Below are 22,641 nucleotides of genomic sequence, written 5' to 3' on the forward strand. Positions count from 1 at the left end.
TCTGTTGTTGTGAGATAAGTCTGATAATGTGTTTGTAGAGTTTTACTTCACTCATTATCAAAACGTCATAAAATTCTTAATTGTTAGAATTCTAGAGTGCCTCCTGCACTTAAAGCTGCAGAAGGAAGTAGCATTACATGCAGTGGTAGTATCTGGATGAATGGTGGTCACTGGTAAAATTAATTGTCTAATCATTTCAAATTAAGCAAAAGAGGATCAAAACTAAAATTCCAAAAACTTATTTGAAGCCTAAAGTATTGTATTCATATATAAACAAAATCTACATGTAGTGTTTTGCACTTAACAAAAAGTACACTTTGTTCAGCTATGTAGTTAAGCATTGGGTGAGACAGAGATTCAGAATGGTCTTTTGTATTTTTTGTGACAGATCACTAGAGCTGAAAGTATGATGTAACTGTGAGAAAGTCAAAACAGATCTCATAATCTATCAGTAGAAAGGGAAGTATTAATGGTGTCATGCGAGGTACTCATGAGACTTGTCTAATACATTTTGCACAATTCTGACTCCAATTGAAAAAAAGATATGGAAGAGGTACAGGGGGTTATGCCAGGCTAGCTTCTTTCCCAGCCCATGTAGGAGAGGGGAAATTGTCCTCTGTATGGCAGAAAATTGCTCTCCCTTTTAGGCTAGTATAATGAAAACTGAGATACTGTTTGCTGGATGTAAAATTTGGGTTAAGAGCAGGGATCAGAAAGAATTGTTTAACCTAGGTTTCATATTAATCAAGACTAAGGAAATGTCCAGGTGTCTGAAGTGTGGATTTTCCATGTGGTATTCTGTCGAGTGATCAGATGTTTTCAAATGGAAGGATGCAAACACTGCTGAAATGCAAACTTCAGTGGAACCAACCAGATCTCTAGTAATCAGATTCATCATGGGTCTCTAGAAGTGCACAGTGTTGTTACTTTGCTATGCAATACAGTATTGAATTTTATGTATTAGAAGTACCTTGTCTTGTTTGCAGACATATTCCAAACACATTAAAAATTATCTCTTCAGGCACTGTTCTGAGCCTAGATATTTGCACTGACAGTAGAGTACTTTACAATCCTTGTGAATTTTAGCTTTTTTTCTTTGAAATTATGCCTGCATACTGTGCCTAAATGAAAGTATGAATAGTTGAAGAGAAGTGTTCAAAGCAGAAATTGAACCTTCTATTTTCTTGCTGCTGGCATGCCTGTTCTTAGAAGTGGGGCACAGTGTACAACTTGAAGGTTCTAGCTTGCCTTTATCCACAATAACAATGTTGGTTAAAGACCAGATACAAGCATGTAGCACTTAAAGTGGAATTCTCCTTTTCCATTTGGAAGGGTGTTCACTATTTTCTCTGCAGGTCTAAATTTAGTACTTTTGTGAAGAAGGGATCTGATTTTGAAAGATCTCCTCATTGATTTTCAGTTGGCCTTAGGATAAAATTGTCGTTGGGAGAAAACTGTATAGATGGTTCTGCATGAATTCACCTTAACTTTTTGACCTAGAAAAGTGATACAATAAAGTGATTTTTGGTCATGGTGGTATGTGGTTTGTTTTGGTTTTTGTTACACACAACTTCTCTTGTGGGTATGTAACTTACAGTGTTGTGGTCTTTGCTTCTATTGTTTAGTATTTTGTTAGTCAATTATGCTGTCAGTCTTGGTCACCCTGCAACAGATAAATAACTTTGCGTCCTGTACAGAGATACAAAGCTTTGATTCATTTGGGAAGGTACATGTTAGAGCTGAAAAAATAAGATACAGAGAAGGGCATTCTTCAAAACCTGTACTTACTTACTTCCATCTGTTATGCTGGCATTAATTGCCTCTGTGAACGTGGAAAACACAACTGTCTTCATCCAGCTGTTTCTTGCAAAGTATCAAGGAAGGTAATTAATGATCCACTAAGTTCAGCCTGTTGTATGATAGTGTGTGATACAGGATACATCCTGAAACTTGCTGAATATGTACTATAACTTTGGGTACAGAGTACTATCTCAGACTGTACATCTACTTAATGTGTTTTGCCTGAAGTACTGAAGTAGTTGAAGAATAAGGGGAGTACAGTCTTTGTTCACCAAAACTGGAATTTCTCCAAGGGCATATACTGGTATTCGTTTAAAGTCTGTGCAACATCAATATGTGCTTTCCTAATGTCTGTAGCTGAAATGACTACCAAAAGAGGAACATAGTTTAATTCAGCCTTTTCTAAAGCTTTTGGTTGACTTGCTTTTACACATTTCTGTTTGTGCTGTATGGTGGTTAAAGCTTTTGCATGAAATTCCTTCATGTTTTATTTCAAACACAACTACTATTTGTAATTTGAGGCACAATACTATTTTTAATTTCTCTGCTATTGGAACACTTCATCTTTTTTTCCTACAATGGAAGCCTTTTACAAACCCTGCTTTTTAAGGCTATAGGTAGAGGCTTTCAAAAGTATAGAATATTTCCTTTTCTCTCAACTGACCTCAACTGCCTCCCACAGATTTAGATTTCTAGATTACTTAAATGTTTTTTAATATTTTCTTCCATGTCTGGCATGTTTGGTCATAATATTTGTGCAGCTTGGGAGGTGCAGATAAATGCTTGTGTTTTGATGTTTTCTCAATGGTCTCCTCAAAGACTATTTCTTCCAAATAGCAATATACGAACATTTGTAATTACAAAAGGAAAAGTAGTGATTTCCTTTCAGCTGTGCCTTAACAGCATTGAGGAGAAATAGAACTGGTTTTGAACTTTTGCTCCTTAGTGCTACCTCTTAGGAAGACTAATGCAGATAGTCAGCTAGAGCAATGATGTAAAGTTTCCAGAAACTGTGAAGGTAAATTTATGTGTTGTCAAACGACAGTGGTGACGTTCAGATCTTCAGCAATGATTTACTGTGGTTATTAAGTTTCTGATGAACAGTATTTAGAAGCTGTAAAGCAGAATATTAGCAATTTAGTATCAATTCATAAAGTAATTATTTGTAGGCATAGATTTTTTTTTTCTTTTCTTTTTTCTTAAAGATGAGAAAATTCTTACGTTTACCTCAAAGCAACCACTGATAGCATAGCTTTTTCAGTGTTGCCTGAGTTGCCCTGGAGAAATGCAGGCATCTGTAGCAGAGCTGACCCTGTTAATGGGTTTAAATTGGGATCTTTGATATCACAGGAGAGTATGAATTTCCAATATTTATTTAAAGGTAGTATTTACATGGTATGAAAGAGTATATAGCAGCATTCCTGAAGCTTGAGCAAAGCTTTACATCTGGGTAGATGCCAGGAGATAATTACAGAATCACAGAATCACTAAGATTGGAAGGAGCTTCTTCAGGTCATCTGGCCTAACCATTCTGTCCAAACAGGATGAACTAGAGCAGGTTGTCCAGGACTGTGTTGACTATGTTTTGAATATCTCCAGAGATGGAGACTCTGCTTCTGTGGGCTATCTCAGTGAGGATGAGAGACAGATGACATGAATGGAATCAAGACAAATTCAGGCTGTAGGTAAGGAAAACCTTTTTCAGTGTTACAAAATGGTAGAAGTGACTGCACAGAACAGAAGTTTTGTAGTCTCCATCACAAGAGGTTTTCAGGATTGCTGGGTAAAGCCCCGAGCAGCATGGTATGCTCTCATAGCTGTCACTTCGTAAGCATGAGATTGGATTAGAGACCTTGTGGGGATCCTTCCTACTTAAGCTTTCATAACTCAATCCAATTATTTTCCTGATTGCACCCCTGGGGAGAGAATGTTTACTTTTCAGTAATCATTTGTTTTAACTGATTACTCTCTAACAGTTGTATATGACGTAATTCAGTAAGAAATGCAGCTTTTTATGGTGGAGCATGAGCAGCAGAAAAATGGGAAAGTTAATTATCTTTTTAAATAATTGCATCCCCTGAACCTTCCAGAAGGCATCCTAAGCCCTCCCACCTCTTTCAGTGTGGCACAAATATACTATGGTGAAGAAGCAAATTCATTAGGTGACTCAAACTACATTGGAGGAAACACCATGCAGGTTTCTGCTGTCCTACCATTTGTTTGCTGCAGAGAACTTTCAACTGTGATTTTAGATCTGTATGATTAGACCATTACAAAAGAAGTTCCTCTCTGTCAGAAAAGACATATTCAGCATATTTGTGTGTGCATGTGTATATTTCCTCAGTCAGTCATCATCTGTGCCTGAAGCTTGCATCAGTCTTTCTCTAGTTAAAAAAAGTCAGAAAACTTTGTAATACGTAACATCTATGTAGGTGTTCAATGTTACCTTCTTCAAAGCTACAAGCTTAGTTACTGAGCCTCAAGTTAAGTTAATTGCCTTCATACTTTACAGTTGAGATATTTTTCTTTACAGTCCTTCAGGAAAGAGAAGTCTAACACAATTTCCTCAGTGTACTGCTCTTATTAGTAACTTATTGTCCATCACGATATATATATTTTAAAAAGACTTAGCTTTTAATTCAGCTGGTCTTGGAGAAGTGATGCTTTATTCCTTTTTTTATCTTTGCTGAAATAATTTTAAAATAGTGCTTTTCTTTCAAAAGATGCAGCTGTGAGGTCCATCTGTTCATCAGACAATTTGTGCTTCGTCTTTTTTTAGACAAATTTCACAGCCTGAAAGAAGTGTGGCTATAGTGTTTGAGTTGGGGAAGGATGATTTGTTCTTCCTCGTGGCTTTTGTGACCTTAAGGGTCATGAAAAGTGTAGATGTAGTTGAGCTAGGTTTGATAAAGATAGGGACTGCTTGAGCTTCTGTTCATAGTGATGCTAAAATTAGCTATCTTGGTTTGCCAAGAGACTTAAAGAAAATGAAGTTAAGAAAAATGACTAAACATTTCTAAGCTGATATGTTACTTCTTTTCAACACGCAAAAAATAAGTGAGTAGAATTTGAATATCCAGAGGAGCATTCATTCTTATCAATGAGACTTTTCCTCCTTCCTTTACTAATTCACTGCCATATATGCTATTAATTTTGCAGATTCTGCAGACAGTACAGTACGCATGGTGCAGACAACTGGTTTCTTCACTGAGCAGACTTACTGTCTTTATAGAGCAGAATCACTGCATTTACTGAAGGAAGAAGGATCCTGTATAGAAAATGTACCTACATGATATTAGAGTGGACTGCCACCCACAAATGCTTGAGTTAAGGTGGCTATCAATAGGGCTATAGCTGTGTTGACCCAACACTCCCTGCTTGAAAAATTTTTGTCAAATAGCTTGGATAAAACCTCACATGGGTCAGTGCGGTCTGTGACTGCTTGAGAGCCTAAGTATCATTGTATCTATTATGATAGCAAACATAGGCAATGCCTTGTGTGGGATTCTGTAGCAAATCTGTAGCCTAGCATAGAGGAGAACTGGGACTAAACTGCAATTATCTATATTGCTTCTGTAGGAAGAAGTTCTTTATGATGACACTGGAACGGGTTGCCTGCAGTAGTTGTGGATGTCTTATCCCTGGAAGTGTTTAACACGAGGCTGGATGAGGCTTTGAGCAGCCTGGTCTAGTGGAAGGCAGCCTTGCTTGTGGCAGTGGGGTTGGAACTAGATGATCTTCAAGGTCCCTTCCAACTTAAGCCATTCTCTGATTCTCTGGAGGTATTTCTAGACGTGATCTCTGCTCAGTAAGTAATTACTGACTGTGGAAATGCAAATACACTGTTGTGTGTGCTCACTACATAATGCTTTGACAGAGCCTTTTATCTTCAAACACTTTCTGAAACACTCTAACAGTAGTAAAGGAAAGCTTGCTCAGTGTTTTATATGTTCTTGATCAATAGTCCTTTAGTGAATGAACCTGCTTGTACAAGTTCAAAATGTTAACTTCTTCAGAGATCCTCCTTTTCTTAGACCTAGGCTGCCAAAAATGTTATAATTTGTAACTGGGGAGAGAAGTGGCTGATGCAAAACAAATTGTTCTTTCTTTTTTCTTATGTTAAAACGTAAATCAGTTATTTAAAAAACATGAATGAAAATGGAAATAATATATACCACTGCCATTGGTTAAGGGCTATATGAAATACAAATGGATCTGCTTTTGTCTATGCATATGAGGTATATTGTGAAACTTCTTTTGGATATTTCCCTCCTGAAAAGGTTTTAAATCACACAAGAAATTATTTCCAAGGTTTAGGTATGTCACAAGATTTTAATCTTTCTAGGCTTTCTGTGAAGTATCAGCCTCACCAACAGTCCTTGAGGTATTTATTTTACCATCCTATCCAGATGAGTAGGTCATGTGGAAATAAATATGCATGAGGTAATTTAAATATATTATACATAAATTTCTTTTAATTCCTATTAGTTTGTAAGCTTGGAGACTAATAAAATGAAATTGAGCTAAAAAATTCTGTGTGAGGTATTCACTCTGGAAAGCTTTAATTTTTTCTAGTGAGTGACACATTTGTCTTCTGTCTGCAAATCTGGAAAATTTATTTAAATGTATGCTTCCTCTTTCCTTTGCATAGAATTAATGTAGGCAAGAATTAGGCAGTGAAAGAAAGAGTAAAGTCAAACTTCATAGAAGAGTCACAGTTGAGAGCTTAGTGAAAACCTGTCTTTTTTACAAATACAAGAAGAGAAGAGTTTATCATAGTGTCTTTTACTTCTATTTGATCTGAATTTACTATTGTAAGGTAAGATGTAGTTCAAACCTTTGAAGCATCCTTTGGTTTTCTGAAGATATATATATATATATATGAATTAGAAGGAGTTAATTCTGGTTGGTAAATTTTCTATTGGTAATGAGATTTTTGTATTCTTATGCCTTGGGATGCACACGCTTGCCACAGAGATCAATTAGCATGCCATTCCCCCCTGCCCTTCCTTTTTTTTTGGTAAGGGGTTCAAACCACAGACTAGTTGCTCTGAGAATGGGGTTATATGCATAGTAGGATTAAATTGTTCAGTGCATTTACACAGCAGACTGGTATGTTCCTGCAGATTCTTGCTTGAGGCTTTAAACATTCTACAGTTATGAATGCATTCTTTGGAAATTGACTGTGGAAATTAATTCTGCATATGTGTATGCTCCCTGTCACCAGTTCTAGGGGCTGGAGTGGAGGGTGGCCCGTTGCAATCTCATTCTCTCTTAGGAGTTCCAGCTCACACTTGGTTCTATTGCCCCATTTTCTTAAGAATCCCTTTATTTCAACACTGCCTCAGCTGAGAGCAAGTTTCTGCTGCTCAGTTGCTCCTGTTCTGTCTGGAGGCTGTTGTCAGTGTGTTTCTCTTGTAATGTGTGTGTTCCTAGGTGGTTTTGTTAGTCATTGTAGTCAACCATGTCTATCTCATGCTGTCCTCACAAAAGCAAATCCTTTTGTGCTGCGATGAGAACTTAAATTTTTATGCTGTCTTTTTCACTGTAGTTCTTAGTTCTTGTATGCCTGACTAAGTTCTATTTTTCTCATTTCAAGGGCATATTTGCTAGAGAAGAGATGGGAGGCTCAAAAGGCAATTTTGGATAAGTTATGTAGATTTGGTAGTCTCTATACCCCTTAGTTCCATCTGTTTCTTGCTTGGTATGACCTGATCTTTTAAGTGAAATTTTACTGTGAGTACTTATGTCTTCAGCTTTTGTTCCTGCTGCTCAAAGGTAAGATATTTTACTAAGAGAGCTAAGCTGGCCTTGGCCCAGGAAAGAAAAAAGTGAAGTTGTTTTAAAGACTACTGCTTGAAATTTCATGTGCATCTACATTATTCTGAAATATCATTGTAATTAAGCCAGGAAACAACATATCTCCTGCTATTTACATTTTAATAAGATGCTGTCTTTTTCCTCTGCAAAATAAGTAAACAAATGCCCATGGAATAGATACGTAAAAAAAGGGCTTATAATACATTTACCAAAGCACCTTCCCCTCCACCTCTTAAATTTTCTTTGACTAAATAAAGTAGTTTGTAAGTACGCATACAAATATCTAAGATGTATGTAGGTCACTATGTTACTAGACTTTGAAAGCTGTGTTCACATGTGAGCAAATATTAGCATTTCACATTAAATGGGAACTATGTTTGAAGCTGGCCCCTGACTTACATAATAAATGTAAAACACTGGAAGTGTTTAGTCTAGTCTGTTACAAGAAGTACCCATATGTTGTTGTCTATTCTTTTTAAATAAACCAACTGACATCATTCCTATTGGAAGATGCTCTAGATGACTTTATGACATGTCCTGAGTTTTTTTGCCATGTGAATGAAAGCAATGAAACATTGTGAAGCATAAAATGATGGTGAAGCATATAAACGTTGCGTGAGTTTCTAGTTACGTCATGTTTTGTAACAGGTGCAAAGACTTTGTGGAAGCTTCTCAAAGCTTTCTCTTGTGCTAAAAATATTTTACGCTAAAAATATTTTACTTAACCTTGTAGCAGGTTAAATAAAGGGGTACTTAACAGTATTATCTCTTTATTCAACTACTTAGAAAGATATTCCTTTTAAGATAAGGAACTAGCTACACTGAGGCAATAGTGACCCACATTGTGTTCAAACACAAACAATCCAGGGTGAGTAAAGATGTATCCCAATTTACATATACTTGCCTATTTGTTTTTCATTCTAATATTGAGGCAATGCTATAGCTAAGAAAACTTGCTGTGATGGCTGTGCTATGAGAGAAGGCAACCATCAGATGAAATAAGAAAATTATTCCTGAAAAGAGGTGAGTTTGGGTTTGATCACCTGGGATGCAAACCTACTTTTCGGAATTTTTTTGAGCTCTGCATGAAAATTAAGGTGTTCACTGCTTTCCAAGAATAAACTTGCTAAACTTACTAAAACATAAGCAGTTTTGATGCTAGAATTTGTGAAACCTTTATTAAATGAAATACTCATTTGAAAATACCTGTTCTAGTTGCACAAAGCTTGACAGTCATTCTTGTGAAGTTTGACATTGCTCTTAACAGTTTCTCCTTGGTGATAAAGTTTTTACATAGAGATTTTATTTTTTAATTTGATCTAATAATTTTATTCTAAGATAGGCAGACTTCTGGAAGGGTTATGTAAGAGAGAGCTTATTAACATGGAGATATATAAAGACATTCTTTATTATGCACACCTCTGTCAGCACCAAGTGCTGGAATTGCAACTGGTAGTTGAGATGTATGCTTTGGCCTGCAGGAAGCTTTATATTTTAACTCAGGTTATTTATAAGAACAAATAAGGTAAGCTGAAGTCCCTTAAAATCAGTTTACATAACCATTACAATGTGAAGAAAGCTTGTTATTATAACACTCGCAGTATTTATACAGTACCTGGAAACATCTACTTCTGCTTGCATAACTGCATTGAGTCATGAATCTGTAACTGGGAACTGAGAAAACATGAAACGAGGTAGGTGCCTCTGTAGCTGAACTGGTTGAGATATAGGACATGCCTACTCTGAGGAAGATGTGGACTATTTACTGGTTGATTTGGTGACCTTACATAACGTGTGATTGCTGGCAGTATTTCGTCTGTTATAAAGTAGGAATAATACTGCTTCAAGATCTGAAAGCCTAAAGTAAGTCGCTTTCCCTCCTACTTGAGGTTTCACAGAAGATTCACTTTTTGAAAACAAGAATACTTTTAAAAAATGCAGTCTTTTGACATGAACTACTGTGGTTAAAATGTGGCACAGAGGATGATTTCAACGTTGAAAATTCCACTTGACAGAATGAATGACCAGATTTTTATTTTTTTTTCCTTGGGGTGGAATTTTTCTAGGGAGAATTGAAATTTGAAAGTAGGTGTTGAGAAATGCTGTTTGTTCTGCTGCTGTGCAGTGTTTCATAATAGGCTTCATTATAAAGCAGTGAGGAAAGTCAAGGGTAAATTCCTGTGTGGGAGAAGGGGCATATAGACTTTCTAATTCTCTTGACAAATGCTGCTGTGCAATGTGTGGAGTACTGCAGTACGCAGTGGTTGTTTTTGATGCTTTTAGGCTTGTTGGGCATCTCAGCAGATTTTGGTATACTTCTGTATGTACGCATGCACATATAATTCTATAATAGTTTAAAAGAATACAGTTAAAACCAAGAATAGTATAGGTTTACTACTAAGATAGTAGGACAAAATAAGACTCTTTAGTTGGATGTTGGAAAACAGGGAAAGAATGACCATTTGTCTTGTGAAGGACATCATAATTTTCTCCCTTTTGCACTCAGCCTAAGATAGCACATGTTCATCTCTGCAAGCTCAGGGCTAGCTGATGTAATCCCAGCTAAGAGCTGCTGCACACAGGCCCAGCTGTGCAAGTATGTGAACATGCTGAACCTGCTGTCTAACGTAAAAGATCTGCTTTTTTCCACTTTATCTTAAATGGGAGAGCTGAAGCACACGATTATAAAATAAATTCTCGTCACTCACTGCTGTGGTTTCATGGGACAAGATGGCATTTTCTGACTCTTTTTCTTGAGTCGAGAGCATTGTTCACTGTCACCCAAGTTGCTGCAGTTCTCTTTGTGAGTCTATAAACAGCTGGGAAAATCTCTACTGAGAATACTGGGCAGGCATGATCTATTTCTTACTGTAGGATATGCTTCCTGTTGCAGTGTGTTGTGTAAACATCTGCACCATCTACACTTTAGTGTGGGAGTGCAGTAAGTTAGAACTGGTAGTAAAGGACTGCTGGGGGTGTACACAAGTGTCATCAAGGCAAGAGCTGCCTTAGAAGTAAATTTTTGGTTAAAAATAATTATTTTGAAACTCCGTGTTTGTTTTAAAAACAATGACATCTGCCTATCCAAGAACTGTGAGAACTTGTATTGGGTTGGTGTGTGTATGAAGGCTGAAAACTTCCTCTTAAATGAAGAGTCATGAATGAGTTGCTTTTATTACGTTTGAAAGATATGCATACCTTAGACATAGTTCATATTTGTTTGGTTTTTCAATCATTAAGTAGTAGTCATGAATCTTGAATGGAATGTGCTAGGCCTGGAGTTAAGTTGGTTGTGGTGGTAAGAATTTGGATGGACCCTTTATTTCCATTTTTCCTACAAACAGAAAAAAATTAGGTTTTCATTCTGCCCACTTGCTCTCAGTAAATCTAGTTGACTGCTGAACATCTCTAAGGTTGTGGTGTTTCGCAGAGCTTTTCCTATTTATGCAAAGTCTCTTTTGGTCAGTACTTACATTTTGTTTTTGTTTTGTCAGCAGCCATGCAGCAGGTCCTGGACAACCTTACTGATCTGCCGACATCGACAGGCGCTGAAGAAATAGACCTGATTTTTCTTAAAGGAATTATGGAAAACCCTATTGTAAGATCACTTGCTAAGGTATTTAAACCTGTTGCTCTGAGCAGAATCTGGAAGTATTTAGACTCTTATTGTGTGAACACTGAGTATGGATTGAGGTGTTAACAATGGCTTGTATGTATGTCTTATTAAAAGACTTGATGGAGTTCTTGGAGGTGAAGATTTGGTGTAATGTAATTTCTGTGTATGATGGTTTATTGTTACATGTAAGATTCTAGAGGAAGAAGAAAATTTCAGAAACTTCAGACATAGTGTGGCAACATTAATTATAAAGAAAATGTCAAAATAGTTGAAATTAGAAGCAGATAGTTTTAATATAGTCTCGTGACTACTGTTGTGTGCAAAACCCATATGCCTTCTGACTTTTAGCATTTCTGCCAAGGATGAAAAGTGAGAGCAATAACCTTCATTCTCCCACAGTGTAAACAAGTTTTCTTTTTGTTCTTGGCTCAAAACAACCTGATCAGCCTAGGGAAATCTTTCCTTCATGCCCTTTCCTGGGTCTCAGTAATGCTCTGAGACATAGGCTATCCTTATTTTTGGTCTTGCATTATGAAAATACTTGATTTATAGATACTAGTCATCAATTAAAAGTATGTATGATGATACTTACAGAAAAAGTCTTTGGACCCTGTTCTTAAAATGTAGCTGATCTTACCAGTAGGAGATGCAGTCAGTATTGCATAGCACTTACACTCATTCTTACTTCATAAAATTGAACTTTGCATGAGGAAAACCCAGTTCACTTAAATGTAGCTGTCTCTTTAATATGAATAGACATCTGAAAGCAATGCCCTCTGGGCAGGCATGAAATATTTGCTATGCAGGGATTTTGCTCAGTATGAAAATCTGGAAAGAAAAACTCTGTAAGAATTCATGTAAGAATTTATTTCTGTTTAGCTGTTCAAAAAAATCAGTGTAAGTGAAAGACATTGCATAGTAATAAACTTAGAGATAATGGAAATGTCTCCTCTGTTAATGAGATGACTGTAGTGGGAGAGACTTAGAGTCATGGAATTGTAAGGGCTGGAAGCGACCTCAAGGATCATCCAGTTCCAACCCCCCTGCCATTGTCAGGGACACCTCACACTAGATCAGGTTGCCTAGAGCCCCATCCAGCCTGACCTTAAAATCTTCCAGGGATGAGGCTTCTACCACCTCCCTGGGCAACTTGTTCCAGTGTCTCATCACCTTCATGGTGAGGAACTTCTTCCTAACATCCAATCTGAATCTACCCACTTCTAGTTTTGCTCCATTATCCCTAGTCCTAACACTCCCTGACATCCTAAGAAGTCCCTCCCCAGCTTCTTGTAGGCCCCCTTCAGATGCGGGAAGGCCACAATAAGGTCTCCTCAGAGCCTTCTCTCCAGACTGAACAATCCCAACTCTCTGTCCTCATCTTCGTGGCCCTTGTCTGGACACTTTCCAGCATGTCCATATCTTTCTTCTAACAGGGACTCAAGAACTGGACTCAGTACTCCAGGTAGGGTCTCACCAGAGTGGAGCAGAGGGGGAGAATCATAGAATCATAGAATCAGTCAGGGTTGGAAGGGACCACAAGGATCATCTAGTTCCAACCTCCCTGCCATGGGCAAGGACACCTCACACTAGATCAGGCTGGCCAGAGCCTCATCCAGCCTGGCCTTAAACACCTCCAGGGATGGGGCCCCAACCACCTCCCTGGACAACCCATTCCAGGCTCTCACCACTCTCATGGTGAAGAACTTCCTCATGTCCAGCCTTAATCTCCCCACTTCCAGCTTTATTCCATTCCCCCTAGTCCTATCACTACCTGATATCCTAAAAAGTCCCTCCCCAGCTTTCTTGTAGCCCCCTTCAGATACTGGAATGCCACAATAAGGTCACCTCGGAGCCTTCTCTTCTCCAGACTGAACAGCCCCAACTCCTTTCAGTCTGTCCTCATAGGAGAGGTGCTCCAGGCCTCTGATCATCAGAGGGCTGGAGCACAGAGGCTGAATCACCTCCCTCTACCTGCTGGCCACACTTCTCTTGATGCAGCCCAGGATACGTTTGGCTTTCTGGTCTCCAAGTGCGCACTGGTGGCTCCTGTTGAGCTTCTCATCCACCAGCACCCCCAAGTCCTTTTCTTCAGGGCTGCTCTCAACAGTCCCTGCCCAGCCTATGTCAGTGCTTGGGTTTGCCCTGACCCTGATGCAGGACCTTGTACTTGGTCTTGTTGAACTTCATGAGGTTGACTTGGGCCTACCTCTCCAGCCTGTCAAGGTCCCCCTGCATGGTGTCCCTTCCCTCCAGCGTGTCACACAGCTCGGTGGTGTTGGTGAACTTGCTGAGGGTGCACTCAATGCCACTGTCCATGACTTGTATACTAAATTTTAGTAGAGTAAGTAAAAGCATTTTCTTTCTTAGAGTTGTTTCCAACTTCAGTATCTGCTGCATAGGTCATCTTTAATTTAATACTTATCATGAAGAAAATGTTCATTGCGAAGCATTTTCTTTTTTTTTCTTCTCAAGAATTTGGGCTTTAATGGCCAATTACAATTATGTGGAATTTAATGACTAGCAGATGTAAAAAAATGCTTGTAATGGAGACAGATTCTTAACTATAAACTTGCTTTATCTAGAATGCTGAAAGGCTTTAATTGTGTTCATATGGCATGACTGCACTTGTTTCCTTTTGTAATTATTGTGGAATTAAACCCAAAAAGTGTCCTAACCAGCAGAGCTAAATAAGGGCAAGGTCAAAACAGCAACACATTTCATGAACTATGTATAGTTCATCTATATCCATTTGTCTGTAAAAATACATAAAACTTGGTTTTCTGTTAGAAGAGGTAGGTTTAACAGAGTGGGCAGTTCTCAGAAGCCTGAGAGGTTAAATTATTTAAGTAGATTTATTTCAGACCAGGTTGGAAACATAAAATCTTTTCCATTTTTCTTTATTAGTTGGCTATTAAAACGAATCATTATGTAAAGTATCCCCAAAAAGGACAAAAAGAAATTTAGGGAACTGTACCATGGACCATAACAACTTATTTTTTCTTTTCAGTCCTTAAAAAAAATCAAGGCATGCAATAAACATAGTAGATAGTTTATAATATTTTGCAATGCAAAAAGTGGCTAATCTTTGTGTTACCTTAACATCACACGTTTTCTTTCTAGAGTAAAGGAATTGAGGCAGAAATTACAGATGCTTTTTGGGTTAGGGTTCTTCCACTGTACCTTTTCATTCTTCAGTGAGTGGTAAGGGAAAGGGAAAGTAACTGCTACCAGTGTATGATGTGTTTTCTTGTTCTTTACTGATGTTTATAGAATAATAGAGTGGCTTGGGATGAAAGAGACCTTTAAAGGTCATCTATTCCAATGCCCCTGCAGTGAACAGGGACATCTTTAACTAGCTCAGGTTATGTAGTTCAGGTTATTCAAAATCCCATCCAAACAGACCTTGAATGTTTCCAGGGGTTTTCTACCACCTCTCTGGGCAATGTGTTCCAGTGTTTCACTGCCTTCATCATTTAAAAAAAAAAAAAATCTTCCTTATAACTAGGCTCTTTTAGTTCAGAAACATTACCCCATATCCTGTTGCATCAGACCCTGCTGAAAAGTCTTTCCCTATCTTCCTTATAGGCCCCATTTAAGTACTGAAATACTACAGTAAGGTGTTCCCAGAGCTTTCTCTTCCCCAAGACGAATAACCCCAAATCTTCTGCCTTTCTTCACAGGAGAGGTATTCAGTCCTTTGATAATTTTTTGTGGTCCTTCTCTGGGCTCATTCCAACAGCTGTATGTCCTACTTGTGCTGAGGTTTATGTTCAATCTTATCTAGCCTTTAGAATTGCTGTGCTTGTTTTGAAAACAGTTGAATTTGGAACAGACAAGAGCCTTGCTCAGTTTTGCTACTGAACTGTTTTTCAAGATTCTCTTCTCCTGAATTGTTAACTATTCTTTTGAACCTCAAAACCATATCTTCTTTTCTGCAGTCACATTTTAGTATTACAGCATAGCCTACAGCCTTCTCTTAAATATTCATACTATTCCATATCCTGCTACTCCTTAAATTATTACAGGATCAGAGGCTGTTGACTGATAAACTTTTGGTTCCTCAGTATATATACATGGCCTTAATTTTGAGGTGAAGGATGAGGATATTTGTATTTAGATTATGCTCTCTGTTAGTGATAGTATTTTGAAGAAAATTAATGAGAAAGAAGGTAAACTGTATTCTCAAGTCTTATAAAGGTTTTGGAGTTGAAGTATGTTTAGAAATAGATTTGTGTTTTCAACATGCTGTACAAGAATATTCTTTATGTATTATATACAAGGCAGCATTCCCTTATCAAGGAGAATGTGTGTAGGTGCCAGCTTCCTGTGACTTTGTAATCATGGTGCTTTGGCTTGTGTGTGTTGGTGTTGGGGAATGTTTGAAATGTCTTTCTCTGTGTTAAGTTAGCCTTCCCAGTCTTTGATCAGCAGTTCTGCAGAAATGCCATTTAATAGACATGAACTAGAATGTCATGTTCAGAAGATTTCAGGAAACAAAGTTTTCTGGGTTTTGTAAAATTTTATTTTAATATCTGCTTTAAAGCACTAATAAGAAAATAGATGTGTGCACATGCCTTCAAATTATATATATGGGAAGTATACATAGATGACTCCAAATATATTTATTACTTGTATTTTTATGTGCCAAAGCAATTGTTCTCTTTTGGAACTTATTATTATTATGGTGCTGTAAATAACTCTTAATTGAATGCATTGAGAATCTGTTATTTTTGGCCTCCTCTTATTCTCTAATTTATGAGACAGCACTAACTGCAATAAGTAAGTTAGGCTTTTGGATTTATGAGATGTTTCTGTTGCTACTTAAATTCATTGAAAAGTTGGAGCTTTGAGCATTCAGTGTTCAAGAAAGAATTATGTCTGCATCAGTAGGTCTGGAAAGGGATTATCCCAGAACGATTGAGTTTGGAAGGCACCTCAGAAAGGCATCTGGTCCAGCCCCCTACAAAAGCAGGGCCACCTGGCTATGGTTGTGTGTGACTATGTCCAGGCAGCTTTTGAATATATCCAGGGAGGGAGACCCCACCCTCTTAGGGCATGCTGAGCCAGTTCTCAGTCACCTTCACAGTGGGAAAAAATGTTTCTTTATGTTAGACAGAGCCTCCTGTGCTTCATTTGTACCCATTGCCTCCTGTTGTGTCACTGGGCACCACTGAAAAGAGCCTGATTCTGTCCTGTTTGCACCATCCCTTCATTGTGAGATCCTCCCTGAGCCTTGTCTTCTCAATGCTGAACAGTTCCAGCTCTTCATGGGTTTCATCTTAGGAGAGATATATCTGCTCCAGTCCATTCATTATCTTCATGGCCATTCACTGGACTCTCTCAAGTATGTCCAGAACCGTTCACAGTACTCAGTGCTGAGTAGAGCTCAACCTGCTGCTCAACACTCTTCTTAATGCAGCCCAGGATCCTGTTAGCTGTCTTTCTGTGTTTCCTTTAGTTATGCAGACCTTCCTTTAGAATTTGCTGTTTTGATGGTGTTTGAGTGGGAGGACCCTGGAGTAAATGCTCCTTTTGCAGACTTTGTTCTGAGCAGATCTCATAGCTCCTTTTTGTCCTTCTAGAAGGTGTACTTGTACTGGGTTCTGAAGCAGAATGGATCTGAGGCCCTATACTCTTCAGAGAGGACTGTTTGGTGTCTGTAACACAGATGTTACATGGAATAAGGGCATACAAACATTTCTGACAGGTGCTGCACATAAAGTTTTTGGAGTTATGTAAAATCCTTCAGCAGTTACAAGCAGTACAGATTATACTGTGTTGTTTTTTCAGGCTTTCCTGCTAAAGGCTGCACTGAGAAATTTTATAAGAGATTTATAAATTGGATCTACTTGAAACTTATTTACAGTATAGTCTCATATATTTAATCTTACAGGCTCATGAGCGACTGGAAGATTCTAAACTTGAGGCTGTCAGTGACAACAACCTGGAGTTGGTGAATGAAATTCTCGAAGACATCAGTCCCTTAGTAAATAAAGATGAAAATATTGCAGAATTGGTTGGAATACTCAAGGAACCTCATTTTCAGGTGCCACCTTTTTACTGTACATTACCAACTTACTGTATTAGGGTCCACATATGGATCTAGGAATAAAAATGAAACAAAACCTGAACTATAGCAAACATGATTATGTAGGATTTTACTCCAAATGAAAGGTAAAACAGAAGCCATGTGGGGTTTAAAATGAGCATGATGTTATTCTTTTCTACCACATCGAGAGTATGTTTACTTGTTGTGTTAAAATACACTGGAGTTTCTTGGACAAACATTTGCTTCCTTTATGACTGAAGTTGCTGTAACAATTCCATGAAGGCTTCATCCTTAGAATTTGCAGGGGTCTCAGTGCCTGATTCTGCATTGCAGCTCAGCTGTTGGCATTCATGCTCCTGTGTAAGTTTGCAGAGTGAAGGAACGTGATCCTTCTGTGCTGTTATCTGCACTGCAGCTTAAGTTGAGACTTTTTGCCATTCTCACTGTTGCTCTACTTCACTGAAGTTTTGACAGATCCTTGTCAAAAGCAGATGTTTTTCCATCCTGCTACAATTCTATTACTAGCTTCTGTACCAACCCTTGAAGATTAGGGTTTGTAAATCCTTTGTAGATTCTGGATTTGCTAGGCAGGTTTCAGATGACTTAGTACTTAGCTATAAGTATTCTGTAGAACATAATTAAACCTTTTGCCGTAGCATAAATGTGCTTCTTTTGGCAGACAGGTGTAGGGTTCTAGACATTTTTTTAGTTATCTAAGTTTAAATACACTTTATTTCCTAAATTTTCAGTTAAACATTATACAGACATAGCAGTGGGGTGCATTACTGTTTAATGTAGATAAACACCGGGAATGCTATCCAGCTGTGTTGTAGCCTGTTGGAGAAGGGAGTGCTTTAAAAGTTCAGCTTTTGAGGTAGTAGCTATTCTGAGTGCTGGCAGTTCCTCTGCCTCTTCTGAAGAGCAGTATGTTGGCCTCCTCTGTGCTCTTACTTGTTCAGAAGGGCATCATAGCTAAGGGATCAAAGACTGTGATTTGGAGACTTACTGGTAGAGGGAACCTGCAAGTCAGTCTATGATCCCTTAGCAGAAATTAGTACTGGAAAAGAAGAGGATGTTTGGAGGAGCTGGTAGTTACAGCACAGAAAGACTGGAATTGGGGGCCAGCTGGTGCAGTGACATACCTGACAAAAATCCATTATGTTAGATAAAGTAGAGCTGACCAGTAGAAAGGAATAAATCAAAAGTCAAAAAGGATTTAGGAAGTAGAGTGCTGGAGTAGACTGTCTTTGAAATGCACTGTGTCGATTCTCTCTCTGGAGACAGATGGCAAAGACCAGAGGCCACCTGGGCAAAGACTCTTTGTGGTGGAGACTGGCAATGGCCTGTAAGAGACAGAGATCAAATAAGAAATTCAATTAGGGTAAATAGACAATATTTAAGTGAGGCACAAAGTGGTGCTGGTGTTAGTTATTCCATTAGTTCAGGCTTAAGCCTGAACACATTTAATTCAGAAGTTCCAAAGTTGCTGGTGAACAAAAATGCCATTATGTATGTTATTTCTTGTATGTTTTGTATTGGTTTATAGAGACCAGACTTGAAATTACATATATGCTTTGTTAACTTCACAATTTTACTCTGATCTTTTGTTAGTACTTCCTAATTGTACGTTAAAGTTCCGTTTAGCAAGTGTATCTTCTGTTTGCCTTCCCAGTTACCAGCAGTAGTCAAAAAATGAAGGCTGTTAGGCTAGGACAAGCCCAAAATCAATACTTTCCAAAATGTTCTGTGAAGATTTAGTGATTTGTTGCTCAGGTTTCTCAGTGTGAAGTAGTATCCATCTGTGGTAGTGTTTTCTTCCATCATCTTGTTCAGTTGTTCTTTGAACCTGTGTAAAGCTCTGGCATTCAGAGCATCCACCATCAGAGTGGAGACTAAGCTGTTCTGGTTTTGAGACTTTCTCCTATCAGTGTCACTTAATATTTCCTTGTTCTTACATAGGAAGAAAGGGAACAGGTTTTCTTAGTCATGTTTTCCCTTGCTACTCTTGATTTGAGAGACTTCATTGTGTATGTGTCTGTCTGTGTCAAATAAATAAAAAAAAAGGGGAAGCAAAGCTGCAGACAGCTTCCCAGAGTCATTCACAGCAGTGTGGATTTATGAGGTGGTGTAATAATTTCCATGACACCTCCTACTCATTATTTAAAAATTCCTAGTATAGCTGGTGAATAAAATAGTTTGGTTGGAACTACAACAATCATGTAATCCAACTGCCTGACCATTTCAGGCTGATCAGAAATTTAAGTATGTTATTAGGTGCAATGTCCAAATGCTGTTGAACACTGATAGAGGCTTTGGGCATTAATTGTTCCAGTGTTTGACTGCGCTCTCAGTAAAGAAAGAGGTACCTCTAGGCTCAGTAAATATAGAGGGGGTTTGTGGTTTTGGTTTGGTTTCATACTGTTGAAACCTCTGAGATACCACTTCTGAGTCTGTCAGTTACTATGTTAAACTAGGATTGTGTTTTCTCTTGCAGTCTGTGTTGAATCCTCCGGGTACACAAATTTTGGAAACTAATAATTCCTGGCCCAAATTTTTCTCTTAACCAATATTTTCATCTACTTGAGAGCCTTACTGCTTACCATATAGTGGCTTTGTTTGGTGTCTCTTTCTACTTAACTAGATTTGAGAAGGATGACTTCCCTTTATTAAAGCATCCTGTTGATGCTTTCTCATGATCTATTTTGTCCAATCATTCTGTTCTGTGTGGAAGTAATTAATTTGTTTAGTGTCAACATCAGACTTACTGGCTTAGTTTGTTGACTCTTTCTTGGAACTCAGTTTAAAAATTCATCTCATGATTATTGCATGCTATGAACACAATTGCATGCTGCCTCTTTCACTATACTCCTGGGTATTCTTTCTAAGGCTGGGGGAGGCTGTATGTCTCTTTTTGAAAAGAAAACAGAAAAGTAACTGAATAGTCAACAAAAAAGTGCTCTCCTTTGTGCCTCACAGGGCGCAAAGATGCATATTCCAGATTCTGCAAGAAGGAACAAAGGCAAAATACGATGTAATTTGCAATCACAGAAAATGTAATTTGCATCCTTTCTCCAGTTCAGTAAATGTGTAAACAAGCTACCTTGGCGTGACTCTTAAAAGTTTCATGGACTCCATTGTGTAACTGCTTAGGAGGTTGATTCTGCAGGTTGCAGATGAATGGTGCTGCTTTATTACGGTGTCCTCTTGCGTTTGTAACCTGCCTTGACGTACAAGTGCCACATACAGTGCAATACCTTACTGACTGTACATTGTACTGCTCAAAATACCGAATTACAGACCTACATTTCTTTTAAACATTTTTATAGAAAAACACTGGGGAGAGACTGACGTCTGGAGTACAGGTGCATGTTTGACTATTATGTTTGACTGTCTGCTCCCTCCTCCCTTTTTCATTTGCCCTTTCATTCCTGTCTTCTTCCATTTAATTTTTTGTGTTTTAGTTTTAGCTGAGCTTTTCAGAGGTCAAAATGTGTAAGATACTAAGTTCTTAGGAATTTCACAGTGTTGATGGCTGGCCATCAGGGCAGTGTGTGTACTGAGGAGCCAGCTGGCACATGCACTGCTTTAGAGGTTAGAGCAAGCCTTACCAGACTGTAGCTGGAGAGCAGGAGAGAGTGGTAAGAGAGGTTGCCTAGAGAGAAGAGGAAGGAGTTGAAAGTATCGCACTGTTGATGTGGTTAAGCATGCAGAAGAATCACTTCTTCTGCTTATAGAACTTGTTCAGTTACTTTCCCCTTTCCAAGAATTATGCAAGCCATTCATCCTGAATAGTAGATTCTACTGGCAATAAAATACTTAATCTGAAAAGCTGCCAATATTTTTTCTAAGAGTTAGCTTTATAATGGCTAATCATAATCTTTGAAATGCTTCATTTAGAAAAATGATCTGAAGTTACGTCCTAGACAGATCTGAATTCATAGGGTTATTTTTCTCACATATTCATATCTCCTTACCAGCTTCCCTGATTTCTCTAAGATCTTAAACAATTTCCTCACTTTTCCAGAACAGCCATTAAAAAAGTTGTCTTTTCATATGTGCATTTAGAGGCCTGCAGTCCATTTATTAAGTTCTAATACGTAAACAGCATTATCAGAGAAGTCCGGCACCTATTTTGTGCACGAAAGAGGAACAGAAATATTTTAAGTACTTCTGAGTCCTGAAGTATTAGGAAAGGAGTTCTGAATGCAAGACCCTACACTTGTTCTACTCTTTAATATTGCCCCCCACCCTAGCCATCAATTTGTAACTTAATGGTTCTATTGGATCACAGTTTGGGAAATAGTTATCATAGAGGGCAGACAGTTCTTCATAGCTCTATAGATTGTGCTGCCATTTTTTTCAGGAAACCGATTTTTTTTTTTTAACTTGGCTTCAGCACTGTAGAGAGCCTTGGATGTTTATTTTTTTCTTTCCTTACTGAATTTTTACTTACTTTTTTTCTTTTTTTAACCTAATAAGTACAGCCACCAAAAAAGTACTGTAAAGCAGTTAATATGTTCTGAGTTTATGAATTACTTCATGAGAGTGTCTTGCACAAAGAGATAATGTCTGACACACAACTTCATGTCTATTGTGCAGTATCTTTTGCAGTGTCTTATTGCAGCAACTTTGCCATTTTTTTCCTGAAAACCCTTCTACAGTTACCCAGTCTTAGATAGTCAGTTGACCCTGTTCACATATGTTATGTGGAGGAAACTTTGAACCATTTTATGGTTGTTGAGTATTCAGTCCATGTTGTCTTGCAGACTTGGGCAGTACTTTTTTCAAGTGTTCCATCAGCAGTATGGAAAAGGGGAGCTTGGGAGTTGCAGGAACACAGGATGTCATACAAGTGGAGTTCATGGAGCTGCATTTCTCAGATCATGCAGCTACGTTACTGAAATAAGTAACTGAGTGACATAAAATGTTGGAGAGTAGGCTGGCAGTGGATACAGACACATGGCTCCTGTTGCCAAGCGGCTTTGTTTAGGTGTTCTTCAGGGCTGCGTGCCATGACCTGACTAGCTGGGGAAACTATCTTAACACTGGTATGAATTCTTGAGTTTCAGAACTGAGAATTAAGTGTAGGAAGGTAGTAAGTGTGGCTTATTTTGAGAAACCAATCTACTTTTCTTAAAGAAACCATTTTATAATTGTGGGCAGCAATGTACAGTCCCGATAGTCCTCTGTGACTCTGTCATCACACAAATAGCAGGAAAAAGATTCTGTAGTTAAGTGATAGCTGAAAGAATTCATGCTTATCCTGCATGAATGAATAACTGAGTGAATAAATAGGATCAGAATGTGGAATGGGGTCAGATTTAAGAACTGAACAGTCTTACGGAGAACTTAGGGT

The 22,641-nt window shown here is 38.2% G+C and overlaps 1 protein-coding gene across 3 annotated transcripts in view; it reads left to right on the forward strand.

Annotated features, from left to right (window-relative positions):
* Nucleotides 1-2,754: 2,754 nt before the first annotated feature.
* Nucleotides 2,755-22,641, forward strand: part of PALS2 (protein associated with LIN7 2, MAGUK p55 family member) — a 32,027-nt gene continuing 12,140 nt past the window's right edge. The window contains exons 1-4 of one of the 3 annotated variants that reach the window (XM_054384863.1): nt 2,755-2,776; nt 11,115-11,315; nt 16,959-16,966; nt 17,130-17,282. In XM_054384863.1, coding sequence (XP_054240838.1) covers nt 11,120-11,315; nt 16,959-16,966; nt 17,130-17,282 — 357 coding nt within the window. In that variant the 5' untranslated portion in view covers nt 2,755-2,776; nt 11,115-11,119. Of the gene's footprint in view, nt 2,777-11,114; nt 11,316-16,958; nt 16,967-17,129; nt 17,283-22,641 lie in introns of those variants that run through there. The other 2 variants (XM_054384864.1, XM_054384862.1) reach the window with 2 other exon arrangements.

This window comes from Indicator indicator, chromosome 11, assembly GCF_027791375.1.
Source record: "Indicator indicator isolate 239-I01 chromosome 11, UM_Iind_1.1, whole genome shotgun sequence".
NCBI lineage: Eukaryota > Metazoa > Chordata > Aves > Piciformes > Indicatoridae > Indicator > Indicator indicator.